Here is a 19,845-nt window from a genome sequence, read left to right as displayed (position 1 = left end):
TGTTTCAGCATGGATGGGCTAGTTTTCTATCCAGATGGTTTGGATTCTTGAAAGACGTTCAAAACAGCACTAAGTGTTGTTGAACAACATTCTGGGTTTTTGACATAGTCAGGGATTTATTTATTTAAGGAAAACAGATGCTCAGCTCTGTGACTTGAATATAATGACAATACTGTACACGAGAGGCTTCTGTATGAAAGATCCCCAGCAACAGTATCAAGTCCTCGACACTACATACAGTGTGTAAACTGTAATTCAGAATGCTGTATATAATGCATGGTAACAGTTACAATAAGCAGCTGATCACCTTCTGTCCTGAATTAATGGCTTCGTGAATATCCTTCGTCCAGTAGACCTGTGAGACACACAGCACCGTCTGGCCTGGCCAAGCACGGACCCAGTTGATCCTCGACTCACTGGGGTACGCCTCGATTGCCTCCCCGATTACCTACAATGGACCACAACAGAGAAAGAGACTTTAACTATGCTATGTGTATCACGTATCAGCATATGGGGAGATGCCTTGAATGTGCAGGCTCACGCTCACATTCAGTGTCAAATGTGTTAAAATCCCATTTCAACAAAAACAACCAAAAATACATTTCTTTCTGTATGTAAATGAAGCTCAAAAAAATACAACAAATAATAAATATCCACACAATACCTTATGCAGGGAGGCAGTCATGCTCTTCTCTAGTTCCAGAAGCCACTTCTCCACCTGGCCCCTGGCTTTGGAGGTGGAAATGATATCCACCAGCTGCACCACTTCACCCTCACTGCTCTTCATGTGGGTGATGTCCAGCACATCGGTGAACACAACACTAGCAATGCCTTCAAAGCACTTTTTCAGATGGGGCTGCACCCTGGAAGAGAGTAAGGACAGAAAATGTAATCACTTAGGTACTGTGTAATGTCTGGAGTATATCCGATCTAATGTATGAAGTATATCTTACACTGGCATTTCACAATGTAATGCAAGTGAAAGTTAAGTCACGTGGACATTTTCACAATACGAACAAGTAAACTGTAACACAGATCTGATTGATTTTGTACTTGGTTACAAGCTTTGTCAAAATGCCTCACTGTGCAACCAGCAAGAAAAGGAGCAAATTGTCAATACAGTCAGGATCAGTATTACCCAGACATATTTCTATGTTGTTATGTACTTAAGGCTCCTATGTGTAGAATTTGTGAAATTTCAGATTTTAGTGATGACAGTCTGTACAAAAAAAAAAAAAAAAAACACACATATATTCCCTCTACCCTCTCCCTCCAGATCACACCAGGGGAAAGTACGGTGAATGGATTGAAAGCACATACACCAGTCATCACAGGACTGTCTCAATTGTCTACAAATAAAGCATACATCATAGTTTGAAACATCACAATCACATTGGACCTTTAATGGGTATAGGTAACCCCTACAGTGAGGGTGGTTTATTAGTCCACATCAGTGAGTATTCATGCTGTTTTTTGCAGATAATGTTAAAATGTGTATTTATTGTATAAAAGAATAATGATGCCCACAGTCTGAATGTCTGCCCCCCTCCTGTGAAAACATAAAAAAGTAAAAAAGACGGCAGACTTTGTCTCACAGCTACAACACATTTTTGCGGTTTCTGATCCCAAACCTCCTTTTCTTAAATCAGGTCCCGGATTATAGGACAATTACCCTTGAGCGTGACTGCATTTCCACCTGAAAACTAGCAGATGGGTTTTTATCCATTAAGAGGTCAAACTAAAGAGGTTTAATGAGATAACTACACTACTGGCAATTTGTGCTCAGATGTGATGATTGCCACAGTTATATTTCATCAGTACATCATAAAAAACAATAGTTTACAACCCATAAGAAGCAAAAAGAAAAACTAGTTAAACTACTAATTACAAGGTCATGGTCAACTATATTCTGATGTGGCTACTCTTTCAAAAGTCATTATATCACTTAGGGCTGCTCACTTTTTACATTACATATAAATTTTTACTTTTTACATTTTTACATAAACATTTAAGGAGAGAACTGTTATGGATCTGTAACACTTAAGGACTGAATTTATTGGTATGTCAGAGTACCTCCGGCAGATGAGACTCATTCAAAATAAAAAAAGTGAGTAGCTCGTTTTCTGTATCTCTGAAACAAAAGCAAGCCCCTCTGTCAGTCTGGCATTGCATTCAGTGACTCAGTGACTCAAATCCTCGAAAAATCAAAGTGGCACTTTCCCCTCTTTACACTGCCCTCCTCGGCCTACCAACAACCCCACTACTGCAAAAATCACTTCTTTAGAGAAGAGCTCATGATTGTGTGCATCTGCAATGATGTGATGACAAATCCCAGAAGTCAAAGAGAGAACAGAGGGAATGAAAGTGAAAATGGAAAGAGAAATAGAAATGGGAGGGAGAGAGTAAGAGGCTAGAACATCTTTTGTCTGGAATCACATTCATTATTAACCATCGCCTTGGCTGAAATGAGACAAAGGTTGGTTAGCAGTAAAGACCTGGCTTCTGGGAAAACCACTTTGGAGGCTGAGTAGCCATTGTAGTTAGCTGAACGTTTTCTGGCCCCAACATCAGTCTCTCAAAGGCCACAACCCTTTTAAATTGTTTTCTATTTCCTTTTCTAGATTTGCCCTTTTCACATGTTGAATCTCTGAGTCTATTTGATGGAAAAAATGATCTGTGGTTTCACCATTGTCTTGTAGTACACACTAGATCCAAGTCTTTTCTCTATGTACATGCATGTCCTTGGCCAAATCATTCAAAAAAAACATACAGTTCATACAATATTTCCTCCCATTGTTATGCTGATGACACAGAGCTTTATCTCCCCCTGGAACCAAACGACCAGTCCAATCTGGACAGAACTTTCTTGAGGACATAAAGTGTTGAATGGCACAACCTGTGCCAATGAGCTGCGTTATTTATGTGTGATTGTGCGCTCTGGTCTGCACCAATGCTGTTAACTGCAATCAGGGATAATGACTAATATAATAGAAATATCCTTATGATAGCTTGAACAAATATGCTCACTTGTTTAAGCTGTTTACCTTGTGAGGTCTTTGGTCTCAGAGAGGATTTCCAGCAGCTCCTCATTGGACAGGAAGAAGAACCGTGGAAAATAGAGCCTCTTCTTCTCCAGGTAGTTATTAAGACCTTTGAGGATCATCTCCAGAAGCTCATTGGACTTTTTCAGCCTCTCTAGCATCTTGTCGAGGGCTATCACTGCCAACACGTGCTTGTCCTGACACAGACAGGAGAGAAGAGTGTTTAATCGGTTAAGTACTGTAAAGCCTTTTCTAACGGAACAGTCAAGTCTGCTATATCTGCAAGAAAGCAGAAATTTTATCACATTCGCTCCCCATTTAAATGACATGACCATCTGTAAAGCAGCCTACAGCATATGTGTTGCGCAAAAGTGTTTGTTCATATTACACCCTAACTTTAACTCCTACACATAAGGAAAATTCGAAGCATTGGAAATATGCACCTTTTAGTTCATTAAGGGAACATATGACAGGATGTGTTCATATTTTTTCCAGTACTGTTGCCTTGAAGGTAACACTAAAACATTACAGTATCTTCCTTTAGCAGCATCCACTCGATGTTCCACAGTGAGGCCCACTTGTCACAAGGTGGCCTGAAAAAATCTATGATGGGACAGTAATAGAGATTTCACCTGAGGCCTGTCTAGCACCTATGAAATATTTCAGGTTTAATATCATCCCATCTGTACACTAATTCAATATCCTCTGGAACTGTCACCCCCAGGAAGTGCCTAAATAAAAACTCTATCTAATCTTCAAGGTTGGATGAGTGAATGCCTGAACCTGCTCATATGAAAACGTTGGTGATGCTGAAATGAAGCACACAGCCTGATATCATCCTCTGAATGGAACGAAATAAAAGGCAGTCAGAAGCAGAATGCAGAGCTAGCGGGGAGCCGAAATGAAAAACATGGAGTAACATTAGAACATGCTATCTCTGCTTTTTATGGCTTACAACTCTTAACAGACACGAAAGGCAGAGATGTTGAAAACAGAGAACTATCTTTGTTTTGCTGCTCTATAGTAATTGAAATCATCTGCCTATAAATTTCTCATTTATATACCACTTCACCCTGCAAGAAATAACACCACTCTTCTAAGTGATGCAACACTTGTCAACATGGTTTCTAGCTTTTGTAAATGGAAACAATATACGCTGTAATAAACAGCTGTTATAGCTGGATAGCTCGCCTACAAAAAGGATGGTGTACTTTCATCTTTGTTTGATGTGATCAATTAGCTGTGAGCCTGTTTTTGCTTTGTAACTACAGACAACTGGATGTCCCAGTGTTGTCTCCAACCAAGGTGAAATGTTCACATGAAACTATCTACAGATCAATAACATGCCTGTACAAACACTATGTTGCTATACATACAATGTTATACAATTTTGACAAAAAGAAGGAAAACGTTCACAGCAACTATTCAATGCTGGGCAGTGTGTGCAATACAAACAATTCTACAATAACAGATGCTTTGGAAAATCTACAATCAATACCGCTGGAAAAGGCAGAGGATGTACATTACTGCATTCACTTTGACTTCTAGTTTGTGTCAAGGAAGGGCCACGGTCCATTAAAAGGAGGCACAGACACTGAAAGATACTTTTAATCTCTTCAAGGTCTGTTCGAAACCACAACCACAAAGAGTATCTAGAATGGGATAATTATTAGTTTTGATCTCTCCTGATTTGATATTGATCTCTTATGATGTGACACAGGCTGTTGTGATAAGTGATAAACAGAGATTAAAGCCATTTAGACTTTTTTTTTTTTTTTAACAAGGCAATAGTATGTAGAAAAGACTACAGTAGCTGACGGTCACTTTTAAGGCTAAATCAAACGATCAAGTTTTGACTGTATGGGCCATACAATTAATTGGCTGAGGATGTCTGATTGATGAACTGCAATTCTGGCTTTTCATAGACTTCATCAGACTTGTGATTTTGGCCCATTCTTTGAGAGGGCAATGTAATAAGAGGGCTATTTTTATATTCAGTCTGCCAGCGGGAAGCTATTCATGAGCACACTGAAGGGATAACAATGTTCTAATGCATGTATTATGTGTGATAATGTGTTTTTTATGCACCAAACAGATGGCTTCAATGGGCTGATATAGCAAGTCTGCAATCTGTGGGGCCAAAAGAACCACAACCCAAAGAAGGTATTTCTCTTTGTTGTAACGTGACACACAACACACATCCAGGATTCTTCTATGCACATCCTGCAGAGTATAATATCTGCATGAGCGTGAGTGTAATATTAAGTCAGTAATTCTTTTACGGACTATAATTGTGTTATTATTGGCTGAATCCATCAGTCTATTAGTCAACAATATGTCAGTCATCTTCTCCATGAGCTCAGATGGTCGATATTGTTTTTACCTCCCCAAGCTCATTGACAGGGCAAGGGTGTGGCGGGTTGCAAAGTTGAAAGAAAGCCGGTTCATAAGAAACAAGTCTTTTGAATGGATTTGGCCCGGCAATTGTGCATGCAATAGTAGATAAATGACACATTAAAGCAGGTAGCACATGAGGAAAAGTGCAGGGAAAAGAAGTTAAGTTGTGGAGGCTGGGAGGCACTGGAAGATCAGTGGATCTTGAGCAGCTCCCAGTGGTGGATCTGATGACAACAGCCTGGACAAAAACCCTGATGTGATTTGTGGCTTGGAGAGCTGCACTGTAGCCAACCTTTCTGCTCACACTGTTCTGTGGTAGTATGGAGTTGAGATGATCCCAATTTCATGCACTGCTGATCAATGCTATGGATGAGATGAAGGGGTGTTGTCTTTGTCAGATGTCGATGCAGTATGAGCCTATGCAGAGGGGTGTTCATTCTGGCTGGCCTACATGCTACGCTGAATTACAATCACCAGCTTTAAACACCGCAACAAATTGAACATTACAGAAGAAAGGCAGAGTGCAAATCACAATTTTGCATTCCATAATTTGTTAATCTTAATCTAAAGTACTGAAAATTGCCAACCACTGGTTGAATATATTTATATATAGATAAAAGATTTTTATGAGTTTTGTTTCTAAAATCATTTAGACGATTAACTGGGGCTGAAAACTATCAGTGTTCAAATGGCCACTATTCTCAATTGGGATCATAGCTAGTGATCTTTTTCCAATTCAGTGTATGAATTTCAAAAATGACAAGCAGTATCATCTATAATAAAGGGACACTTGGAGTAAAAAGCAGGTTTTCATGTTTCTGAACCTAGTTTACATTTCCCACAAACACTTTGTACCGCCTTGTAATCACATTCATTGTTCATTCATTTTTTGATTTTATGATACAAACTCTTACTCTGACAAATCTATTGTTTAATCTAGTGCTATCCCAACTGCTGAGAGGGTATCTCAGCAAGTCATGCACATAGCAATTAAGGTGTAAAGCAAAATGATTTGATGGATTCCTTTCTCAACGAGACTTTAAAATATTCTAATGCCATTTAAAGAGACTGACAAAAAAAAAAACAACTCAACTCAGGGCAATTTTCAAATGATCAGAAGCAGGTTTCTTTACAGCACCTGAATGGATGGAAATTGCGAATCTCTTATGAATCATTTTTCAAATTATGAATCTCTGTTGTGTCCAAAGGGAATACTTTCAGAGAATAGCAACCTACTGTAGATGACTTGCACAATCATAAGGAAAAATATTTATATTCACACAATCTCACCCAAGACTCTTGAGGGAAATATTGGTATATGTTCATCAGCATGTTGCTGCTGCTTTTACTTTACTTCTGATCAGTGTTCTGAAACAGTAAGCAGTAAAGCAGGTGCCTGCTTTACTGCTTACTGTTTCAGAACCTGTTCATTTGGAGAACTGACAATCTGCAGTGCCCTGAAACTACATAATTACCTTACTAAGGAAGAAAATTCCAACATCAAATAGCATATTTACTTTCTGATTAAATTCACACAGCAGGTAACAATGAGAAATCCTTCCTGACTGTCTAAGCCCATTAAGGTAAGCAGCTGTGTGGAGGCTTGCCAGTTCAACAAAATACAAATCCTCAGCAGTAACATTTTTTGCTATGTTCAATCACATAGATGCACACAAAGTACATGTATCATAAAAGAGTTCTCAGTGCGTTTCTCCACCATACACTTAACAAAAGGATGAATTTTTGACAGGGAACCTGAGTACCAGTATGTTAAATGTTGTTTGCTATTTCCCTCTTAAATGACTTTTAATTATACATACCTATATACATGCATGTATATACAGAAATATTATGCAACCATCAATTAAATGATACAGTATACTGTCCATGTTTAGTTTCTCTGTCAATTTAATTGAATCTTGCATAAAAATTCCTGAGAAATCTAACATTAGGAAACTGTATGAGAATGGTTTCTCAACATCCATACAGTATAGTACTACCTTCACTGAACTTAATAAATAGTGAGCGCACATGCAAGTGTAAAAAGTACTGTACAAACATTTGTGCCAACATGCTCCAAAGCAGTGTGTACACAGCTCATAGTGGCTAAGACAATATGCATGCACATCTGTGCGTGTAGGCTCCCTGTCCCTTGGTGACCTCATTTTCTTTGTGGCTCAGTATAGCCCTGCCCCTTCCAGACAAAATCCATAATTTCTATTTGATGGTGCAGTCAGGCTGGGCTTTCTGGAGGACACTGCCTGAAATTGATGTGTCTCATTTCAGGTCTACTGAGGACGCCAATTACCCTTTGGAAACTCTTTGAGGATGCTGGTGCAACAGTGACTTTCTGTCCTCGTTCTGTTGTTCCTATCTTGCTCCCTGTCCTTTTCCTACCCATTCCCTCCTGCACTGTCTTTCCCTCCCGTCCTCAGTCTAAACGCTCCTTTCCGTTTCAGCTGTGTACTAGTGTGCCTCTTGGTTTCCTCTGTATTTCATTCTCACCTTCTGCTGTCACTCTCACCATTGTACATGTTTCTGTTTCTGTTTGTTTCACCCACCCTGGTTAGGTTAATGCTATTATACAAGTCAGAGCTGTGTGTTGAATTCCGTCTGATTATAGCAGACAACCTTATATTTTAATGAGCACACTGTCTAGGAAATACCAGGCCTGAGCTGTGTATTTCATATTTGTGCTTCAAGCCACAGGACTCCTGACTGTGTTTAGTCATCAGAAAAAAGAGAGAAAAAGAAAAGGCAGTCTTTTTCAGCGTTACCTTATTTTCTACCACGGAACTTCAAAAGCAGCCTTCTGCTGACATGACCAGTAAAGTTTCTGATCAAGCTTGCAGTGAGTCACTATTTCCAACTATTGGTTCTTTTTTACATTACAGAAATGTAAGGTGTAGTTACAGAGGATCATTATTTATCCAGTTAAAAGAGACGATACAAATACGGCAACCATTCTGCAGGAAATGGCTCTGTAAGCTCAGTGCATCATTTGGATGGTTGAATGTGTTCCTGGTCGACCAAGATTTAATTGGCTGACACTCTGGATGTTGGGGAAGAGGATGTGTGTCCCTGTGTGCTCATCTAACCGCCCACTCTGTTAGTTAAAACAATTTACTTTGAGTTGGTGATGAAAAATGTTAAAAATGTTAAATGTCCTAAATACCTTATACAGTTTGTGTATATCTAACAAGGACATTTCTTTTCTTCATGGTAAGTCCTCTCCTAATTGCAGAGACATGTAGAGAAAATTACAACAGGCATAAGGCTGCACACCGTATAGCACTCATGTATCACTGACAGCAACGATCCTAGAGATGACTTTTCCTCTCTGACCATTAACTTTTAGTCAAGTGAATGTTTGTGCCAGATGTCATGAAATTCTAACGAGGCGTTCCTGAGATAACACGTTCATGGGAATGGAATAGAGGTCACACTGACCTTGACCTTTGATCCTGATGTGAAGAAAGCCCCTCAAAGCATTCCTGAGAGGCTGTCACAGCCGCAGAGGCACAACAAAATTAAAACTTACAAAGCAAAATTAAATCCTGCAACTTACCAGGGAAACCTGTTTCATGGTATCCCTCCAGGTTTTGTCAACAGCTGTGAAACGGCGTCCCTCTTCTGGCATTTGAGTCATGATATCTGGGGAGCTGAATATTGGCTCCAGGTAAAGCCAGGTGGACTGCACCTTTAACCATTCATCCAGGATCTCTTGGAGGAGCAACAATTTGCCCTCCCATTCCCTACAGGAGAAAATGAGAATGGGGACATACAATTATAGCTCACTATGTATACTGGTGATAACAGGGTCTGTGTTATCTGTAAAAGGAACAGAATGAATCATAGTGACAAAAACATAATGAAAAGCAAAGCCTCACCAACCATAATCAATAATCACTTAATAAGGTTAATGAAATTTTTGTTTGGAAGGACAAGAAGCTGAGGGTGAATCATTACAAACTACCACTGCTCAAAGGAAAAAGTAGTTTTGGAATCCCAGATGTTTGTATGTTTATATTATCTTGTATTTAACGTCAGACATACTCTGCTCTGTGTTCAGTATACTTGGTATAAAATGTAGTTGGGATTGGCTCTGGGAGTAATTTGTATAATGTACTGAAAAACCAATTTCTTCATCATCCTCTCCCACCCATACAGCTAGATAATGGCATTATGTGATATTACAAAAAAGTTCCTCAAAAACTTAACCGTAGCTGCTTCAGCATCCTGCCAAATGTGGCACAATACATTTTAAAAGCTGCAGGGAATCCTGTGTCAAACTGTGACTGGCAGCAACACAATATTGCAATAATCTCATAAATTATACGGGTTGGGGAATTTTATCATTTGCTGAACTCAGAGGAAGATAAAAACTGAATAACAATGAATGAATTATACAGTGTGCTCAACTGAAAGTGTTTTCCAAGTTTCACAAAGAATATTTTAACTACAATACAGACAAACAGTTCAGGTCTTCAGATAGCTGTCAGGTTTCTATAGGTTGTTCATTCACTACTCACTACTATTTCAACGCTCCAGCTCAGACCCATTAGGTGATACAATTAAAACTTTTACATAGACATTGTATTACTCCCTCCTAACTTAGAAATAAATAAATAAATAAATAAATAAGGTCCTCTTATCTCTGCTGGCATGACTGTGGATACTTTAATGAACATGCTGTGGCACTGTCCGGCAGGCACATCCTTCTGGACAGAAGTGATTAACTCACTATCAGCATCTATCTATATATAAATCTGTTTTGTTGTTTGTTTGCTGGGGTAGCGGGCAGCACAGCATTTTAAATTCAGACACAAAATCAGTTTGGTTGTCAAATTAATAAATAAACCAATATTAGATGCTTGGGCATTAAGCCGACTGTGCCAGTTTACCACCAAAAAAAAAGCTCCAGATTAATAAACCACAAAACTAAAAGCATACTTGTTTAACCAGTTTTAGGTAGCCCTTCCATGTGAAGACATTTCATAACATTAATGAATTGCTCTTATCTCTCACCGTATCTCGACCTCAAAAGGCTTAATGAAGGGTGAGCCCCTCATGGTTTGTGTCTTCACGATGTGATCGTCCAACAGCATCTGCACTTCATCCACAGATGACAGGATGGAGGTGACTGTCTCTCGATAGGCCAGGAGGCTGAACTCCATGTCGCTCCACTCACAGGCCATTTTCTCCATGGCCTTCTCCAGGGAGTACTCCTTGCTGGCTGCCTCACTGATGCCCTCAAAGCTGCTCAGGTGCTGTTCCAGGCGCATGGACATGAAGTCAGCCACACAGGCCTGGTTATCAGCTGGCTGCAGGGAGATGCCAGCTACCTCAGACATGGTATCCCAGTGGCGGTCGCGTAAGCCTGGGTTGCAAAGCACCTATGAAAGAGGAGTAATGCAAAAGAAAATACTTCAATAATGTAGTGGAAAGACATTTCAGTTTAAACTGATATCAACTATGTGGGAATGATAAAGTAATAGTGTGCATTATTTTGTCTTGCACAGATATTAAATCTTTCTCTTGGGGTCTTACCTGCACCATAGGAATATGCTCCTTGAAGTCCTCCACCTTACTCTTCATGGTAGTGGCTATGTTCAAGGCTTTGGGTACATCAGTGAAGCTTTTCTCCAGCTTGTACAGTGAGCGCCAGTAGTTCCCAACATCGCCCTCTACCTACATGGGTGGGGTTTTGAATTACAGAGAGAGCGAAGGGTGACAGAAAGGAGAGGGACAGTAGCATAAATGCGAGTATGAGAAGCATGTGCCTTTTTCACAGTAGCCATGTCATTATGATGCCTTTTTATTTAAAGCTCTTTGAATTGCCTAGTTGGAGAGGCCTTTTCACACTTAGCTTTCTTCACTAGTTCACACTGTTCTGAGGATTCACAGTGCTACAAAACAACTGCAATACCATGAATGGAACTACATGATATGAAACCACCAGTTATACCAAGCACCCTGAGGTCCTACACCATCCAAGGTCATAATATACATGGCTTGTTCAAGACTGATTTCAAAGAACAAACATGATACAATAAATGGATTCCATAATCACTGCAAGAACCACACTGAAACATGACTCATGTAAGGACTTGGGTTTGGACCGTATAGACTGGACTTGCATGATGGATTTCTAAGCAGCACTGAAGCTGTAAAGAAGCTAGAACAGTTACCTGCTAATTGTAAAATGCTTGATGCTTTGATAATTCAAATTTCACATAATCAGCTTTAAAACACAGTTCTGGTACCTTGTCTGGGTTCACACCCGAGAGCGGGCCATGGAGCCACTGCTCGTACTGGTCGAGGAAATCTGTGGCTGTCTCATAGAGGTGCAGGAAGGGTGTGAGCTTGTCCTGGATCTTCTTACGCTGTGGGTACTGGGACACAGGCCAGCCATAGGCTTCCTCCTCTATATTGAAATAATTTATCTTTCCAGAGTGGCAGAAAGGTTGAAAGAGATGTGAGGATGGAAGAATAGAAGAAAGAAAGAAATTGACAAAGACACACAACGAAGAGACAGATGAATAAGTAACTGAGACTACGTATAGATGACAAACCCCTGACGAAGCCTCTCACGACTCCTGTCACTGAAATATTTTCACAGCCAATACTGCCCTCCAGGGGTTAAATATTTGCTTGCAGATACCAGACCTCAACTTCACATATGCAATAATCATCTGTACAATGAATGTATATCTTTGAATCAGAAGCATGCATGACCACCAATTCATTCTCTGCCTTGAATCATACCACACAAGGGGATCTTGCAGACCTGTGTCAACTGCCCTTGACACAAAGAAATCTATGCTATAATAGGTTGTATCATGGTTTGGATATCAGTGCAGCTTAACTTCTTTTGCACGATTTACTTCAATATTGGCCTGCTGGCCTCCCTTTTCTCTACTCCATTATTTTTAAGCATTGAAATCCTTATGCACCTTTTCCATGGCCAACTCCAGCTTAGCATTGAGAGCCTGGGATTTCTTCAAATATTTGCTGAGATCCGTCAGCTCACCAAACGTGGTGAACTCCTCCACCTGTACACTGTAGCTCTCCAGTTCTTCCACAAAGCGATCACAGCGCAACTGGAAGGCAACACACAGAAATGCACTGTTTTCATTTTACATTCACATTAACTACTAAGTTCTACAGTTCTGATGCAAAAAGACATCCACCTCCCAGTTATCAGGTAAATTGTTCAATAGATCAATGGAATGATAGATGGAGTAGAAACACGGACCTTTAGGCCATTCTGATATTGCTCAGTCTTCTCAGTAATGATCTGCTGGTGTTCCTTAAAGATGGATGGCATACGCTTAAGCCACTGGATGGTTTGTGTGTTGAGCGCCATGTCCAGTGGTGAGAGAGTGACAAAGTCCATCAGGAAACACAATTGTGTGATGGAGTCTGCCAATCTTTGCTTCAACAGAGGCATCTCTGTCGTCTCCACCTTATTCATGAAGGCCTGGGTGGGGGTACAGGGCAACAGCAAACTGATTTAGTACTACAAAAATAATTTATATTTAAAACAAAAGTATTTAATCATTGTCACTGCCGCAGTCCAGTTACTGCCCTGAGCTAGTTACTAGGTGTGAAATGAAGTGAGTGAATGTTAATGAGTTTAGGTTAGCCCTTGAGCCTTTAATATAAAGCACTCAGCACCACATTAACAAAAGAAAAATGCAAGTTTCCATCTGTTACTGCTGACTAGATCTAATGTAATCTAATGTAATGCCATGTCTAACTACATTGTGGACACAGATGTGAATGACAATAACTTGTACAGATCACACCACACCAAGCTGGCAAGAATCTGGGGTAGTTACTTTAAGCTCCATCAGTTTCTGTGTGTCGGGTGGTGTGCTCAGGGCTTTCTCTGCAATCTCGCCAAATTCATTACAGAGCCTGTGAGAGAAAGAACATTAATTCAGGGACATACACGAAGGGTTCCACAGGTTACATAAACAGAAACAGTAATATTATGACATAGTTTGGAGCTAAGGAGCCCCACTGGGGTAAAGGCTAATACGGCAGCTAACCTTGGGTCTAAAACACAAAATGGTGCACACTCCCTTTGATGGGTACAATTTTATTTCCAGGCTCCAGAGTGGCCAACTAAGGTCTGAACTTCCCAATGCACATTTTAACAGTATATGTCAAAGGGAAACTGCAGTTAATCCCTGTCAGTTATTACAAAAAAAAAAAAAAAAAAAAAGATAACTTGCCTCAGCTGCATTTTTAAACTTTTGCATGGCTACGGAGCAAAAGTGAAAATGAAAAAGTGAAAAGGGTGAATAGACTGACTTCTTGTTGATTTCCTGATGCTCCTGTAGCATCCATCTAACCAGTTTCTGCTGAAGTTCCTGAGCACGCTTGACGAGAGTGTGGATAAGTTTATGGGACTGAACCTCAAACATGCCAAGACGCACCACCTAAGTATGGATCAGTAACACAATTACGCAACATTATTTAAGATAATATTTTCTAATTACCGTAGACATAGCTGTGAAAACATCAACATTTAAAGACTGTAGCTTTTGAGGTTCTCAGATTGTTTAGGTTTTCAGGATTAGATAGCTTCCTATGTGGGATAATATCATTGGAATTAGAAAGTAAAGACATCAGTCTAAAATCCTGTCACACTGTCATTTCTTGTGAGCTCCACCTTACTGGCCATGTACCTTGCATGATGTGTACTGGATCTGCTCAGCAAGCTGCTGGTAGTGTATCACCTCGACCATAATTTCCTGGAAGGAGTGCTGCTCACTTAGGAGCTGTTCCACATCTTCCTCCGCCTGCCTGGATACAAGTGGGGTGTATTTATCATACTCGTGGACATACTCCTTGGGCCTGACACACTCAGCCCAGAACACCCTGCGCACCTCCTCCTGCTGGGCCTGAAGGAACTCTGGCAGGATGATGGGCTTCAGGGTGCTTCCAAACTGGGAGCCTGGCTAGGAAGACAAGAAGCAGGTACCCCAGCAGAAAACACATTTTTTTTGTTCAGTCTTTAAAGTAAATGATGAAAACAATTCCATGATTAGCTAATGTGATCATACGAAATGTGCTATACAATTACTGAAGCTCTATTGTTGATATTAATGTCAGATCATTCATGCTATCAATGAGTGAGAGAATTAGAAAACTTCCTCAATATAACACAATGACAGAAAACTCCATGTGTTGTATACAAAAGATAACTAAATCCATTTTGACTATCCAAATTCACAGACGGGAGAATTGTCTGGTGGAGAAAATTAATGGTATTACTACTGTTGGTGTCCCACGTCCTTAAACTAATCCTAGCATAAGCCCTGTTTGTGGTTTTCTCATCCACTGTGGGAGACACTGGGTACACCCCATGCCTCTTATGTGACTCCTTCCCTCCACGTTTGAATTGGAAGTCGTTCTGGTTTGACACCTTGCAGCCCGTCCCAAAGCTCTTATTGATGCTACAAGGAGTGATGATAGATCTCTGAGGAGCCATGAATGAGGATACACGAGAGCAGTCTTTTACCGGCCGACACGCCCCCTTACTGGATATAAGTAATTGATTGGAAGCTGCAGCTGATAGGACTAATCCGATAAATCACAACATCAGTTTCATATCAGACTGAACACACATACAGATTAAACTCAAGTGTATCAGTCTCCCATTTTATATTTAGTTATTTTACCATTTAGTTATAAATCTGTGTTAATCGTAGGTCTGAATAACAAAGTGACAACAAACAACTTTCTTCGTGGATGAGAAAGATTTTTCTTTTCATGATCTGTTATTTGCTCCATTAACTTTTATTACGGATACAATCAAAGTCAGAGAGAGTAGGAGAGTCTGTCCACAAGGAACACTTTTTACATCATTTATTGCCATTTCCATTCAGTCAAACGCGAGACCATGAGTGGCGCGGATATGGACTACATAATTTCAATTTCCCTTAAAAAAATGTATTAAATAATGTTAAAATGTTGTTAAATAATGATTTCACATTCAGAATATCAATAAATACATTTACAAATAATGAATAAATGATATAAAGCATTCTGCCAGTAGAAATGGTTCCTGTGCCTCTGAGCAGGACACAGTGTCCAGTATACACACAGAATGCAGGTTGTTATTCGTGTGCAGCTGACCTCTTGCAGTTATTCTGCATACAGTCAACTTCAACCTTAATACAAGTTAGTTTTAGATTGGTGTACCTAATAAACTGGCGCGTATATACCTTTCACACACGCGCACACACACTGTTCCTCTTACCCTCTCAGAGTACAGTTTGGTTTCCACACGAGGTACCAGGCTGACAGAACTGAGCATGAGCTCATAGACATTAAGGAGGGCCTCCTCATACAATTTGAGGCTGGGCTCAAACTTGATCTCCCTGTCCTCCAAGATCAGATGCAGCACAAAGCCTGGGTGCTCATAGGCTCGCTCTGACCCCTTCGCAAGACAGAAAAAGAGCACAATTAAGGGTTTACCTATTGTATCTAGTTCAAACTCAAAACATTTATTTAAATGACTTTTTTCCAGTCTGTTCCACTCCTCTAAAATATATTGACCCAAAGTTTTTAAGCTTTCACCTACCGGGTCTTGGGAAATTAGGTGTGTATAGTCCTTCACTGAGTCTATTGCAAGGTCCTGCAGCTGGGAGGTCATCAGTGCAGCAGCACAGTTGAAGAAAGGCACTAGCTTGGGCATATTGCTGGAGGCAGGCACCAGCTTGCGCCTGCACCCCTGGTAGTAAATATTTTGAACTTCAGGAACCCAGCTAGTGTAGAAAACAGCAAAATCACATTTAACATTGAGAGAATGTGTTAATGTGCATTTAAAACTCAAACTACAGATGTAAACATCAAATATTCAATAATGAAATAATGATTTGAAACTTTACTGACACCAATGGGAGAACAGGAGCAGAGGATACCACTGTAATAAATGGATTGTTGGCTTAGAGGTGGAATGAGTGCTATGCCGTCTCTTTCCACAAAATAACCATAATTCATTCAGCAGACTAGAGTTGCAGATCCACACTAATAACTCCTCTGTTACCTTGATGGCTGCTGATTTCAAGTTTCAGAAGAAAATACTGTGGAATACTGCTTCCCTGAACTGCCCACTGTGCACTTTTTATTTCTCTAAAAGTGAACTTTTGAATGGTCAAAGAAGATCCAGTTCAGACTTCTATGCTGGTGCAGAATTGGCCTTGTATTTGTTGAAATGGTACACAGGACTGGATAGATGAATATCTGGATTTGAGGCATGCTGTCTTTGTTTTTCCTAATTTAATTTACTTTTTGTGTGTGTGTTTTGTACTTAAAAGTATTCCTGAGCCCTACTCAATGCACATTCATTACATCTGTACATCACATCCACAAAGAAAAGCAATTTTCATTCCAACTGTTCTTGAACTGAGCACAGGTATTTTGGTGTTAGGTGATAATATGGACTCACTTTCTGAGGAGAATTCCTCTGGCATTATCAACATGTCTGGTGACTATCTGCTGAAAAGCAGAGAGCTCCATGGACTCCTCTCTGCTGTGGAACTCGTCTACATCTATCAGACGGAGATTTCTGCAAGTGGGTCATCAGAGAGGGTAAGCTGATGGTAAGAAATGTGTCTACTATAGCAACTGTAAATATAGCAACTATAGCAACTGTATTTTCAGGGGTTTGTCACGGGATAATATGGCCGTGCCACAAATTTTAGAAAAGCATGGAAAGTTTAGAAAACTCACTCAACACCTAAACTTGTATTTCGATTTCATTTTAAATAGTTAAAATGGTGGAGCACTTACTTGTAACTGACATGCCAAAGGTGCAGCACCTGCAGCATAGTGGGGTGTATAGAGTGAAGCTTATCTTTCATTCTCTTTCGGGCATGGACAAAGGCTTTGTTCCATGGTTTTGGCACGACTTCCAGTCTGAAAAAAAGTGACAAGTAACAGAGGGACTGTGAGGGCCAGACTTTCTGTCCCCGCTGGCAGAACATATGGTTCATAATTTCCAAGGCTTCCAGCCACTGCTTATTAAAACTAAGGTTTTCCTTGTGCAAAGAAAAGAAAGAATCTGTACGTGCTCTGGTCATGAGAGCCATGTTACACAGTGTGATAAAGGAGGAGGTACTGTGTACTTCTCAGAAGATAAACATGCAACATTCTCTGTCACTTCCTGTTGACTTACTCAAGTCTGTGAGGGGGCAGATATTTCACTTTGTCCTCATCATTTTCCTCTGAATCTCTGAATGTATATTTCACTGCAATCACAAACAAAAGATTTATGCAGTCAGCAAAGACTTTTGGGTAACACTGTTAATACTATAGAAAACGCAATATATATATATATATATTACTGAATTTTAATTTTAATTTCAAGAAGCATTTTGTCATTTGTCAAACTTACATAAATAGATGTTTTCCATCCTGATTATGGTGTGTGTGGCTTTTAAAGACCAATGTGTGCATGACGGTCATATATTCGCATCTGTTAAAAGCTGATGACTTAAATAAAATACATACAGATTGCTGTCTTGATGCTAAGCAAGTAGTCCTCCTTAATCTCATCAACCAGCAGCTCCATTGGTGCTGTCAGGCTCTTCAGGTGGCAGGGGACCATTTTCTGAATGTTCTCCAGCCAAGAGTCCTCCAGAGCAGCCACTTTCTCCAGCTCAATCCCTTTCTCGATGTAGTCCTTGTATCTCTGACGGAACAGAATATTATAACCCATTTTCAGCAGCGATAAGGACCTTTAACCAAAAATGTCTGGCATGAATTTTATTTTTCTGATGATACTGCTGATGACTGAAAAACATCAACATCTTCTCTATGCAAGAAACAAACCTAGTAACTGCAACCACTGAGACTAACAAAACAAAACACTGAGTGATTAAAAGGTTACCACATCAAATGTCTTGGAAAAGATTATGTAAAAGACTGATGGGCAAAAGGTCTTCATTATGGGCACATGCACAACAAAAGAGGGCCTGTGATGTAATATATGGATCAAGTGAGTATTTTATTTCACCATTTTATGGTAATCCTTGGCTGTAAGTCTGGGAGAGCTACATGGTGAAGAGTTGCCATCCTCCTCCCCCTCCTGCTGGCTAAAAAGGGAGAAACAAATTGCCACTTAACAGATATACACAGTATTTCCTATCCTAACCTGTGTAATGTAGAGTAGCAGTGGTCATGGTAAGTTATGATTTACAGTACAAAGTTTGATATTTAACCATAAAAAACAAAATTCAACATCTCATTTTATTTCAGTGGTTCTAAGTCATGTCCTTCCTGTGCTTCCAAACCATATAGAGGACACCATGATGTAGAGATGAATACATACACTCAAATATCACAATAGACAGACAATTAACACTTGAAAGACAGAAAAAAATAGAACAACTCACCACATGAATTTAACCAGAGTTTCACGGAGATTCTTATGCTTTTTACAGAGTTCTGTGTAGGTAGTGAAGCAATGCTTGGGGGTCCCAGAGATCTGTACTGCCTTTCTGCTCTGGAACAGATTCTGGCCTCCGTAACTTCTACCTGGTCTACTGTCTTCCCCTTCGATCGGTGCGTCTCCTACAGCACATGCGTGGCATACAGTTCATAGTACTTAAATACAGAAGCATTGAAATGCAGCAACAGTACAAAATATGCTATCATAATTCTGATGTTTGATTTGAGGCATAAAACCACTGAACCCACTTCTCACTGATTCTTCAGGTTCTTGATGTTTCTGCACGAGTGGGGGAAAAAGTGAAAATGAAGGTTTTGTTTCCATCCACGGCTGTGTTCTGTGGACCTACACATTGGAGTTCACCATTAGTTTTCACAAATATGCTGAGGGGTGCTTAGAACAAATAAAAGCAAGCTAAAGACTTGGAAAAAGGCAACGTAAGCTAAAATAATAATATGGTCAAGACACTAACTTTTAAAAGTTATTTAACTGTCACGAGTCCACATTTGAGTAGCTAAGAGAAAAAGTTAGCTTGGTGCCATTTAACGGTCAGTTAAAAGTTGCACCGTTAAAACACAGAGACATTTTCCAACCTCTGTAACGACATTTCACTCGGCGTTTTGTTCTCTAAACTCACCTGTGGTGGATTTGGTGCAATGAATGGTAGACTATCAGTCCTATTTTCTTTCTTCCAGGTTGAACTCATGTCGGCAAAGTTATCTCAACCTGACGCTATAGCGACTTCAACTTGTGTAGTTGCTAGAGGCTGTTGCTAAGGAAGCAACAGTGAACTCGCGTGAACTCCTGAGCACCAGCGGGAGTTGCGGTTATCTCTATGGTATAAATATGAAGATTTGTTATTCAACTGTCGCACTGTCGAAATAAGATCATGGCCCAATTTAATTGCTGTCGAAATTAAATTCAATAGTGTCACGT

At 40.0% G+C, this 19,845-nt stretch overlaps 1 protein-coding gene across 1 annotated transcript in view; it reads right to left on the bottom strand.

The window, feature by feature from the left end:
• The window catches only part of dnah7 (dynein, axonemal, heavy chain 7), a 70,235-nt gene extending 50,620 nt beyond the window's left edge, over positions 1-19,615 (bottom strand). The window contains exons 1-22 of the mRNA XM_076746753.1: positions 19,547-19,615; positions 19,158-19,254; positions 18,854-19,031; positions 18,475-18,553; positions 17,970-18,150; positions 17,635-17,707; positions 17,250-17,375; positions 16,906-17,025; positions 16,039-16,222; positions 15,715-15,894; positions 14,138-14,410; positions 13,761-13,888; positions 13,283-13,361; positions 12,697-12,921; positions 12,395-12,541; positions 11,705-11,884; positions 10,989-11,129; positions 10,467-10,834; positions 9,007-9,193; positions 3,045-3,238; positions 665-863; positions 308-448 (exon numbers count right to left, since the gene is read on the bottom strand). Coding sequence (XP_076602868.1) covers positions 308-448; positions 665-863; positions 3,045-3,238; positions 9,007-9,193; positions 10,467-10,834; positions 10,989-11,129; positions 11,705-11,884; positions 12,395-12,541; positions 12,697-12,921; positions 13,283-13,361; positions 13,761-13,888; positions 14,138-14,410; positions 15,715-15,894; positions 16,039-16,222; positions 16,906-17,025; positions 17,250-17,375; positions 17,635-17,707; positions 17,970-18,150; positions 18,475-18,553; positions 18,854-19,031; positions 19,158-19,254; positions 19,547-19,615 — 3,549 coding nt within the window. The remainder of the gene's footprint in view (positions 1-307; positions 449-664; positions 864-3,044; positions 3,239-9,006; positions 9,194-10,466; positions 10,835-10,988; positions 11,130-11,704; positions 11,885-12,394; positions 12,542-12,696; positions 12,922-13,282; positions 13,362-13,760; positions 13,889-14,137; positions 14,411-15,714; positions 15,895-16,038; positions 16,223-16,905; positions 17,026-17,249; positions 17,376-17,634; positions 17,708-17,969; positions 18,151-18,474; positions 18,554-18,853; positions 19,032-19,157; positions 19,255-19,546) is intronic.
• Between the last annotated feature and the right edge of the window lie 230 nt (positions 19,616-19,845).

Source organism: Chaetodon auriga, chromosome 13, assembly GCF_051107435.1.
Source record: "Chaetodon auriga isolate fChaAug3 chromosome 13, fChaAug3.hap1, whole genome shotgun sequence".
In the NCBI taxonomy this organism is placed as follows: Eukaryota; Metazoa; Chordata; class Actinopteri; order Chaetodontiformes; family Chaetodontidae; genus Chaetodon; species Chaetodon auriga.
The sequence above is the reverse complement of the archived record's forward strand: the minus strand, read 5'-3'. Positions and strand labels throughout refer to the sequence as shown.